This window comes from Sceloporus undulatus, chromosome 4 (genome assembly GCF_019175285.1).
Source record: "Sceloporus undulatus isolate JIND9_A2432 ecotype Alabama chromosome 4, SceUnd_v1.1, whole genome shotgun sequence".
NCBI classification, from domain to species: Eukaryota; Metazoa; Chordata; class Lepidosauria; order Squamata; family Phrynosomatidae; genus Sceloporus; species Sceloporus undulatus.
The window spans coordinates 68,518,510-68,530,553 of NC_056525.1; the positions used below are offsets into that span (position 1 = coordinate 68,518,510).

At 40.0% G+C, this 12,044-nt stretch overlaps 1 protein-coding gene across 1 annotated transcript in view; it reads left to right on the top strand.

Annotated features, from left to right (window-relative positions):
* Positions 1–217: 217 nt before the first annotated feature.
* Positions 218–12,044, top strand: part of CACNA1S (calcium voltage-gated channel subunit alpha1 S) — a 95,955-nt gene continuing 84,128 nt past the window's right edge. Inside the window, exon 1 of the mRNA XM_042464027.1 lies at positions 218–547. Coding sequence (XP_042319961.1) covers positions 384–547 — 164 coding nt within the window. The 5' untranslated portion in view covers positions 218–383. The remainder of the gene's footprint in view (positions 548–12,044) is intronic.

Genomic DNA, 12,044 nt, shown 5'->3' on the forward strand with positions numbered 1-12,044 from the left:
TTCCTTTTCTAGTGCTGATATGTGAAGCCCACCTCCCCACCCACATCCTTTCCCCTGACCTGGATTGGTAGCTCAAAAATGGCCATGAATCGAGTATGAAGAAGGAACAGCTGTTCCTTTTGCTGCCTCAGGAAATCTGACAGCCCTGGGAGCCAGGCTAGTGGCTAATTATAAACTTGGTGCTTGGTGTATTTGTGTCTGTGGGAGTGTAATTTCCAGCCCCATAGCCAACGCTGCATTGATAAGTTTGGCTCAGCAGAAAAGAGACCCAGAGGGGGCTTCAGCCACCCTCGAACGGGGGAAGGGGGTGGTTGTAGGACAAAGGAGAGCAGAAGAGGGGTAAGACAAGTCTATCTGGAGTAGGTAACTGAGGGAAAGTGACCATGGAGCCCACTTCTGCCCAAGATGACAGCCTGAAGAAAAAACAACAGAAGGAAAAGGCTAAGAAAGCAACTCTGGAACTGCCTCCCAGGCCTCCCCGATCTCTGTTCTGCCTCACCCTTGAGAATCCAGTGCGCAAGGCCTGCATCGCTATTGTGGAATGGAAGTATCCTTTGGGGGAAACCAGGGGTTTACCTCTAGGCTGACTTGTACATGGTATGGACTCCAGCAATCACATGTATACAGCTGGAATGAACGGCAAAGAGGAAGGGCTGGGAAATATTTGTTAAAAGTGAAGCTATATTGTGAAAGATAAGCTCTGGATACATTTTGATGTTCTCCAGAAATGCTAGAAAGCCACTGAGGTTGGCATTTATCTCTGTCACTGATAGGAAAAGCATAAGGAGTGAAGTGGTGGATGAAAGAATTCAAGAGGAAAGTACTGTGTTGATGCAGTCTGAATTGGCAGGTTGCTGTAAGTGTGAATTGGACTGTATTAGGAGTTGTATCCATTTGTGGTCATTCATAGAAACATTTGTAAATGTACAATTCTAGGATCCATTACTGTTCAAATGGATACAAAAAGAGTGTGGATTGAAAAAAGTCTGAGAACAGAATGAAAGGGTATGGGTTATTTTGTTTGGCTGTTCAATTAAAGTACTATACATTGAATTTAGAAACAACTTTCCCCCTATTAGGTATTTTGAGGCTGTGACAAATGTGGTCAAATCATGTTAAAAACAAAGGCTCTATGCTAAAAGACTAATACTTTTTCCTCTGTGGTGGTTGTGCAGGTTAGTTTTGCTTCAGGCTCAAGATCCAACAACTTGCTGTATTTGAGGTCAGGATATAATTTTCTCCAAATCAAATCAGCTATCAGTTTTGTATGGATTTCTTTCTTTTTAAAGAACAGCAACAGAAAATGATGCTCCCCTGATAGCATGCAACTTGTCTTACTTGCTAGAGTAATCAGATTTTTCAAATAAAGAAGCTATTTCTGGACTGGTGCAGCCCTGTCTCCTAATGCAGTTTTCTTATTCTCTCCTGCTTGCTGTTTGTGAAATACTATAAAATGAATTAATAGCCCTAAAGAGCTACTTTGAAATCTTAACTACATCTGGGCTGATGATGGGTGAAGGTCAAAGCTTTGGTCTAGATCTTCGTCTTTAAGTCTTTCTGAGCCTGATGATTCAGTACTAATGGTGATGTAAAACAAATCAGTGGAGTCAGGGAAGCTATCATTCTTGTATAAACCACAGAATGTAATGTGAACACAGTAGTTTGTTTAATATTGCTTAAATGATGAAGGAAGGAAAATGAAATGTTACCCTTTTCCCAACTAGTTTAGTATACAGTAAAATGATTGTGTTTGGGCTGTGTACAGTAGCAAGGAGGCTTTGGTCTTTAGGCTCACTTGTAACTTGAACATCAAGGAAACAAATTCCAGGTGATGCCATCACTCAGGCATGAGGCACAGTTGGAGACTGAGGAATTTCTTAGACTCCTCCTTGAAGGAATACATTGGTTTCAGGCAGAATTTGGAAGCAAAGCAGCATTATTGTCTGTAACTAGTTACTTTTTGGGGTAGTAAGTGTGTAGTTATAAGCATTGTAACAAGTAAGAAAAAAAAGATACATGTTGGTGTAACAGTTTCTATTATTAAAAATTACTTTCAATGGCATTTTGACAAGAAGTTTTCAAGTTTTATGCCACTGTTTTACCAGTCATAAATGTTTTCCCCCCTCAAAAGCAACAAATTAACGGACAGCAACAAGTAATGTAATGAGTTAACTTGTCCCATCATCAGCATAAGAAGCAGAAACAGGTCACTTTTAAAAGATTGTAATAAGTAACAGAAAGGAATAGGTTTTTTTTAAAAAAAAATAATCTTTTATTTAAAAATATACATAGAAGGATTAAGATTAAAACCAAATGTCAAGATCAACCCAAGAACAGTCTGTAAACAGATTACAAGGTTCAAACAAACCTGTTTTTCCTCCAACACGTCCTCCCAGAGATGGAATAGTTTTGACGGTAAATTTCCAAGCTCTGATCTTAAGCCCACCAAAGCTAGCAGTGGGGATTCCTAACTGTTACAGGACAGTAGCCCTTGATCCATTTGACAGGGAATTAAATAGGTGCCCTTAGAATGCAAGTAGTAAAAAGTTGGAAAAGACTTCAGTCTGAGCTGGGGAATTTAAGAATCAAATATCATCTCTGTCACAAACTCACACACAGTCTCTAGCCCTGGGTTAGTAATATTGATTTGTCAAGAAAAATTATGCTGAAATAATATATTAGTAAATGATAGGTTAAAAGTTCTAGTAGTAGCAGCAGAAGTATGAAGTATGTTCAAGATAATGAAACACTAGTTTGGAGGTTCTTACAAAGGAATGGGAATTTTAGGAGGTGTGGAAATAGAAGATGCTCTGAATTGCCTATAACATCAATGAATGTGTCTCAAAAATTTGGATACAACCACTCACAAGTTACATTATACATGTGACTTGCACACACATACACCCCACTTTATTTTCTCCTCTTAGTGCAGCTGCCCTTTGCTTTCAAATTTGAATTGCTGATCCACACTGGTCACTGCTTCATTGCCTTTCCTAAATGAGTGTCCCTCTTGATGGGTATAGCGCCTGTTTTTCGTTATGCACAGTGGCAACTGGTTCATTCTGAATTTGGTTCCTAATGTTAGAGCTCACTTGCTATCTTTATCTATCTGGTGGGTACAGCATCACTTTTTAAAATGCATCTCATAGTTTTTCTGCTGGGTTATTATAACTGGAAATACTTTATTATGTTGGACCTCAATATATAGGGGAGAGTTGAAGTGGAGAAAACACCATGAAAGGCTGGAAAATGGGAGCTGTACTCCAGCATTTCAGGAAAACCTTTCTTCATGAGCTGATTCTTCTGTTTCTCTTTTTCTGTAGCCAGAGTTTCTAGCATTGACTTCAAGAGAAAAAGAGAAACAGAAGAATCAGCTCATGAAGAAGGGTTTTCTTTAAATACATCAGCAGGACAAATAAAAGTCTTTTTTTTAAAAAAAAATAGCATGGCTTAACAACATTTTGTTCTGCAAAAACATCAGAGTACATCTCTCATTTCCAGCAGGACTCAAATATACAACCTGATGACTCCTAAATGGGAAACTATAAATTCAGGATTGCCTGGAAATATTTATATTAGTACAGTATTTCATCACTGCCTTAAAAAGGATTAGAAATGGCTTCTTTTTTTGGCCCATTGCATCCAACAATTTATTCATTCAATTAATCCAGCGAAAGGTTACTTCACTGTGATGAACTAAGGCAGATGCTATTTCGCCTTTTCCTTTTCACTAATATACAGTATGTTTTCCCCTTTCACAGTACTCCATGTTATATGGTACTTAACCTATGAATCACAGTTGTGAAGCAGTTAAACTAAAGAACATAAGGTTAACCTGTACTCTGTTATACTGAACCTAATAAGATGAGGTAATCTGTAAGACCATTAATGGCATATACAGTGGATCCTTCTTTCTAATGCTTACCTCCTCCTTCTTCCTTCCCCTAGTAGTAGCAGCAGAAGTATGAAGTATGTTCTTTGTTATCATTTTCTCTTTCATGTGGTCATCAATGATTTTCAGGGATCTTTGGGACACCAGTGATTCTCTCATCCTTGGATGATTCATTGTCTCCTCATTCCAGTGTTCCTCATGGAATATAAAATTTACAGGTTTCAAAACCTGATGTCTTCCACTGTAATGCTTTATAACTCGCCCTATACTCTGCTGCATATGCTAGCCTAAGGTCTATTGATTCTTCAGAATTCAAATAGTGGCTGAAATATAGGAAGCAGCCAATAACTATTCACCATTTTTGGTTGTAGAGAAATTTTTTATATATCCTATCTAAAGCATGGGCTCCCAACTTTGATATTCTTTTCTGATTGAAGGAGGACAGGGATGATGAGGACTGTTGTTTTCTGCATCCAGCAATTTTCTTCCCTGGAATCCTTGCACCAAGCACAAGGTTCCTATAGATACCAGGAATGGTCATCCAATCTGGAGGCTGGTTGGCTGATTGAAAGTGGGGCTCTCCAGTGCAGAGGATAGAAGAGGAAGTCTTCATTCTAGCTTATCATGGAAGCATATTAGAGCTCCTGGTTGTGATTGCAGCCAGTCTCCCTTTGGCAGGCTTCCCACTCCTCTTTCACTTGATGTGGCTGTACATGTGGTATATGGTTACTCATGACAAGTTATGTCTTTGATATGTGGATGTTTTGTCACAACCTTCGGGGCTGGTGGGGGTGGTTTAGGCCTTGGCTTCTGTCCATTTTGGAGAAATATCATGGCCTGAGTACCCATTTCCCCATTCTAGGAATCTTCTTCAGGGAACATGGAGGTTGGTAAATTCAGTATAGCCCAGCTTGGAGGCCTGTCATTAGTGACTGGTCTGCCAATGGGAAACCTCACAAAGTTGCAAAACTTATTTTGTTTTACTTTATCCTATAATAATACCTTCCTAGCTTAAGAGTTATCACACAACCCTTTCCTATATCCTTATACAGATTGGTCACCTAACCACATTCAGAGCTTACTCATGATGTTTCTATAGGATCCATTAGGCTGAGTTGTATTAGGCTTATGTTTATCTGCTTATTCAGTCTTGAATGTATGGTACCGTTATCCACACAATGTGGCTACATCATAACATCATGCGTCTTATATGATTCTACACTTTCTCAAATATACAAATGGCATTCATGGAGATAAGGACCACACTATTTAGAAAAACATTTGTACAAATATGACCATATTTTAAATATAGAAAAACATTTCAAATGGAAAAGCATCAAAGGGGAAGAGTCCACTTAACTTTTTCCTGATAATTTTTTTGTTTAAGATTCAAATTTTTCCCTATACAACCTTTCCTGCTGTGATGTTTTCAAATGTGTGTTTGCTTGGATTGGGTTTTCAGCTAAAAACGTAGCTAGTGAATAAAGAATTAAGCTGTTTGTCCTCCTCACTCTGTCACACTCTGAAAACTGCTTTTCATTTTGAGAAAGTTAGGATTTTGTTGCATACATTTGTATGCCAACATGGCTTGTAGTTTACACTGGTTTAATCAATAAGGCATTTATTTGCTGAAAACCAAGTGTCAGAACAAATACTGGACTGAGGTACTTCTAATGCAGCAACACAGAATGTTCCAAAGAGTTTGGAAATAACTAGTTAATGAATTCATCGTTACTGATTTTAAAAATTCTTTTAGATATGTCTTAACATAGGTTAAGATTATCCAGTTAATACTGAAATTATATACTGTACATGTTTTGATGAACTGAGGGTGTTTACATACAGTTGGTCCTCTGTATTGGATCCCCCCCCCATCCAATAATAAAAAGCATGGGACCTCAAGTCCCATTATTGTCAATGGAAATGCAGTTTGTGTGTGACTGCATTGCTGCATCAGCATGCACATGCCACCATTGGCAATAATAGGTTGGGGCCATCTGCATACGCTCCAATCCATGGATAGATAGCCCACCAGTATGGAGAGACGACTGTAGTAGGAAATCATCAGGATGGGTGCTTTCCTTCTGTCAGATTCAGTAAAACAGAAAAGCTTCCTGCCTTACAAACTGAAAGATTAGGATTGGTGGAAATGCATTGCATGCCTTTGTTATCAAGCAGGCTAATCTTCTTGCTTTCTTTGAAAGACAGGAGGGGCATTTGAACAGAGAAAGAACTTTCTGGAGCCTACATCAAAGGAGAAAATTAAAGGGGAAAGTTTATGAAAATGAATAATTCTTAACTTCTTTTAATTATACACTTAAAATAAACTTGAGGCAAAGAATAGTGGGCTTGTTAGATATCTGAATAATATTTTGGGAATCTGGCTCCTGTATGCAAAACTCTGATCTTAGCAGATCACATTTCTTCACTGAGAGTGGAAAGATGTAGTAGATGTAGTAATTCAATTGTACAGAAAATGGTCAGAGGTTTTCAAATTTGTGATTAAGGATTTTCCATCCCTGATTCACTGACTGATCTTTGAGGTTATTGACTTATTGCTGAATGTGCAGTCGGTTAGCCTCCTCTAATTGAAATACAGCACTCCTTATTAACTTCTAACAAGGAATTTGAAGAGTGGGTGAAATGTTATTGTGGATAAAAAAAAACAGAGAGAGAGACGTGTATATCGGTGACAAAGCTTAATTGAACAGATTGTAAGATGAGATCCATTCTTCAGGACAGCCTTCCTCAACCTGACAGTTCCCAAACATGCTGGATTTGTTCAGAGGAGGTTTGCCATTGCCTTCCTCTGTGGCTGAGAGCAAGGTCATGTTGGTCTCCACCAGTCTGTTTCTGGGAACAATTCAAAGTATGTAACTTTCTTTTGAACATACATACAATCCATGGGTTTTTGACCATTGGGACTGCCCATTTGCTTGTACAAGCCTTGGTTATTTCATGCCTGGACTATTGTAATAGCCTACTGGCAGATTTGCCTTCCTGCTTTCTTAGTCCTCTGATTTTAATCCAGAACAGTGCTGTTTGGGTTGTCTTAAATATCCCCAAATACTCACATGTTTCTTCCCCTCATAGATCCCTACACAGACTACCAGTTCAGTCCAAGCTTTTGGTCCTGGTATTTAAGGTCCTGTACTTTAACCTCTCCAGTATCTGGCACCTTGGCTGGCATGGCATGTATCACCGAGAAATTTAAGACTTACAGACAAAGGATTATTGGTGATTCCATCAATGTACAGTGTATGACTCTATCAAGGCTGTGAGCTTTTCAGGATTTGAAAAGGAACAGTCTTCCTTTGCATCTTTGGCTGGAGGAGAATCTTACCAGCTTTCATAAAAGGTTGAAGACCTTCCTCTTTGACTCACCAGATTAATTTGCTGAGTGTGCCTAAACTGGCCAAGATGGGTAGTGACTGATAAAAATTTTGCTTTTGGTATATTAGTATATTCCTTTACTATTTTAGCATTTTATAGTGTTGTGTTTTATCATCCATTTTTATTATATATGTCTGATGTTCTGCCATAAATGTTGTTGTGTCGCTGCTGCTGTTGCTGCTGTTGTTGTGTGCCTTATAGTATGATTATGAGCTATAAAACCCTATGTGGCTCAGATCCAGGCAAATTGAATATCTTCCCAAATCAGCCGCTGAGATCTTCATAGGCATGTTTGGTGGGAATGTGGTAAAAAGCCTTTTCGGTGGCTGCTGTCAGACTCTGAAACTCCCTTCCAAGGGAAGTGAGGATTGTTTCTTCTTTGTTCTCTTTCTAGTGGCAGTTGAAGAATTTTATTCCAATAAGCTTTTGGGAATGGATAGATTTTATAAGAAAATGTTTTTATGGTATTGTACTGCTTTTAATTATGTGTTTTAAAGTAATACTTTAAATGGTTTTAATTTAGTTTAATATGTTTTAACCTTAGCTTTTTGAATGTTTAACCAGATTGTTTTTCTTGTTATTTTATCTATTTTGCAAGTTACTTTGAGTCCCAGATTGGAGGGAGAAGCAGGATATAAATAAAAGGACGAGTGGATGGCATGAGGAATGCAATTTTAAAATGTCAAAAGAAACATTTTTGAAGGAGCCTAACAAATACCTGCTATCACGATGCAGGTGAAACGTCAAGAATAAACTCTCCTAGAACACGGACACATAGCCACCAAAATAAATATTGTGCCCCTAAAAGCTTAGATCAAGAACTTATTATTGTTCCAGTTCAACGTGACATTTTATAAACAGGTCTGAAGCACCTTTGATGCTTTTCATATTACTTACATGGATTGTGCTTAAAGCTGGGACAAGTTAAAAAGTGAAAAGGTTCTTAATGTTTTTAGGTGTGTGAGGTGGAGAAAATTTACATTAATCATTGTGAAGGTCAAGTAATCTCTTATTACAAACAGGGAGAAGTGTGTCTGCATGCATATGTTTGTGTGTGTGTGTGTGTGTGTGTGTGTGAGAGAGAGAGAGAGAGAGAGATCCTTGCATCAAATTACATAGTACTGTATACTTCTCAAACAACCTTGCATGCCCCCAGTTCTCTGGGCACTTTGTAAACTGCATTGCAGCCAGAAAATAGCGTAACACAAATAAGTTATGCTTTTGACAGAACTGAGAAAATAAGTTTTCAGATTTTTATCTTACTGTTACTGTATCTTACTGGGCATTGTATATCCAAACTATTCAAGGATAAGAGAAATTAACTGAGCATGATTAGCATAAATGATGTGGCTTCAGGGCAGGATATGGAGTGGAGGCAGCCATGTTTGCCTTAATCGATGACCTCTGTCTGGGCACAGACATGGGAAGTGTGACCCCGTTAGTGCTTTTGGACATCTCAGCAGCTTTCGATACCATCGACCATGGTATCCTTCTGGAACTCCTGAGGGAGTTGGGTATAGAGGACACTGCGCTCCAGTGGCTCCGATCCTACCTCTTGGGCAGGTCCCAGATGGTGAGGCTGGGGGACAGTTGCTCTTCTAGGAAAGAGCTTACATCTTGCGTCCCTCAAGGTGCCATTCTGTCCCCCATGCTATTTAACATTTACATGAAACTGCTGGGAGAGATCATCCAGAGACATAGGGCACGGGGTTATCAGTACGCTGATGACACCCAAATATGTTTCTCTATGTCCCCGACTGCTACAGTGACTGACTTCTCCTCTCTGAATCCCTGCCTTGAGTCAGTAATGGACTGGATGAGGAAAAACAAACTCAAGCTGAATCCAGAGAAAAGGGAGGTACTTACCATAGGTTCCTTAGGTCCGTGGAGGGAAATTTGTCCACCACTCCTTGATGGGGTCACACTTCCCCTGAAGGATGAAGTTCACAGTTTGGGAGTACTTCTGGACCCGTCTCTACATTTGTCATCTCAAGTGGATGCGACGGCCAGAAGTGTTTGGTACCAACTTCGGTTAATATGCCAACTGTGACCCTACCTCAACCGAAAGGACCTTGAAGCTGTAGTACATGCTCTGGTAATCTCTCATTTCGATTTCTGTAATGCGCTCTACAAGGAGCTACCCTTATATCAAGTTTGGAAGCTTCAACTAGTGCAAAATGCAGCAGCCAGGTTGGTCACTAGCTCTTCGAGACCTGACCATATAACACCTGTCTTGAAAGGTCTACACTGGCTCCCAATTAGCTTCCGGGCACAATACAAGGTGTTGGTTATTACCTTTAAAGCCCTACATGGCTTGGGTCCAGGTTACTTACAGGAACGCATCTTCCTATACAATCCGCCCCGCACTCTTAGAACAAGTGGGAAGAAGCTGTTGCAGATACCAGCATCCAAACATGTTTCTACTTCCCAAAAGGCATTCAGTATAGCTGCCCGTAGACTATGGAATGGACTCCCAGAGGAGACCCACCTTGTCACATCCTTGGAAACTTTCAAGAAGGCGGTAAAGACAGAGCTCTTTCGCCGTGCATACCGTCCTGACCTCCTATGAAGACCACTAGTATGGAATGAGAGCAACTGACCCCATGATTAATTGATGTTTTATGTTTTTATGTTTCTATGCTTTTATGTTGTTATGTTGTTATGTTTTTATATTTTTAGCTGTGGTTTTAATTGTGCAGTAACTAATGCTGCAATATTGTAAGTGTAATTTTAACTCTGCTGTGATCCCGCCTTGATCCATTGGGAGAGGCGGGAAGATAGAAATAAAAATTATTATTATTATTATTATTTTAGACATTAAAGAGCCATAAGAGTTCTTTTATTCAAAATATTTCCAATTATTTTCAGTTTCAATTCAGGCTATAACCACACTACAGAAATAATCAAGTTTGATACCAATTTAACTGCCAATGCTAATGCTATGGAATTCTGGGAACTCTGAGGCTGTGCAGACCAGCGTTATACACTCCGTGAGTTGGCTTGGGGGTGTGACATATGCATGCCAGCCGCCCCCATGTCCCCACATGTTAGCGTCATATCGTGTGTCCAACCACATGGTGGGGGCATCATGGCACTCCATGGGTGCAATGTTTAAACATGCGGCACCAAAGGAATGTTGAAAAGCCACAGCCATGGCAGCTAGGGAGTGCTTTCCACGGTGCAAAGGAGCAGCTTTTTGTGGCTTCTTTTTGCACCAGATTGGGACCATGGTGTGCGGTTGCCGCAGACCCGATCTGGCAAGAAAAGGGGCAGTCTGTTGAGCACCTTTGTTGTGGCACCAGAGAAGGCTAAATGTCTCATAAAACTACAGTTCCCAGAATTCCATAGCATTGAGCTATGGCATTTAAAGTGGTATCAAACTGGATTATTTCTGCTGTGTAGATGCAGCCTCAGTGAGTTTTTTCTGCCACCCAAAGTACAGAACAAATACACTGGATCTTGATGGAAGATGTCTTCAGTTGCACTGGCTGTGGGAACATAGCCAGACACCTCTCTGATCTTTTCTGCTTTCTATCAGTAATGAAATGGATGTTGTGGGTGACTATTGCAGCAACATGGCAAGTCCTGGGTCAAGTGACTCAGAGACCGTAGCAGCATTTTCTCTGGGCAACTCTTAAACTGTACGTGATCTTATGAAATCTCAGACTACATATGTGTATGTTGCCAAGAGGATTCCCATCATAATGCAATTCTAGGCTGCATAAATAGGAGTATAGTGTCTAAATTCAAGGAGGTAATAGTACCACTCTATTCTGCTTTGGTCAGACCTCACCTGGAATAATGTGTCCAGTTCTGGGCACCATAGTTCAGGAAGGATACTGACAAGTTGGAACATGTCTAGAGGAGGGCAGCCAAAACAATGAAAAGTCTGGAAGCCATGCCCTATGAACAGCAGCTTATGGAGCTAGGTATGTTTAGCCTGGAGAAGAGAAGGTTAAGAGGTTATATGACAGCCATGTTTAAATATTTGAAGGGATGTCGTATTGAGGATGGAGCAAGCTTGTTTTCTGCTGCTCCAAAAACTAGGACCTGGAGCAATGGATTCAAGCTACAGGAAAAGCAATTCTGCCTAAACATTAAGATGAACTTCCTGACAGTAAGAGCTGTTTGTCAGTGGAATGTGCTGCCTGAGAGTGTGAATGGCCAATTGACCATCTGTCAGGAGTGCTTTGATTGTGTATTCCTGAATGGCATAGGGTTGTATTTGATAGCCCTTGGGGCCTCTTCCAACTCTATGCACTTTATTACACTACTAAAAAAGATGGGAGCATAGCAATATGCTCCTGTCAATATCTGACAGTAAGGGCTGTTTGACAGTGGAACACACTCCCTCTGAGTGTAGTGGAGTCTCCTTCCTTGGAGGTCTTTAAGCAGTGGCTGGATGGCATCTGTCGGGTATGCTTTGATTGAGAGTTCCTGCATGGCAGGGGGCTGGACTGGATGGCCCTTGTGGTCTCTTCCAACTCTGATTCTATTATTCTAATATCATGCAATAATGCCAAGATTTCCACACAACATTGCATGCATGACATTGTGATTATTGTACGATTATTGCATGAATAAAGAGGCATTCTAATGCTGCTTATTATACACAGAATTTTACTGTGAATAATCAGGACTGCTATAATGCTGCTTTATTCATGGGATAATCACGCATTGTGTGAAAATCTTGACGTTATTGCTTGATATTGACGGAAGCATACTGCTATGCTCCCATCTTTTTTGGTAGCGTACTAAA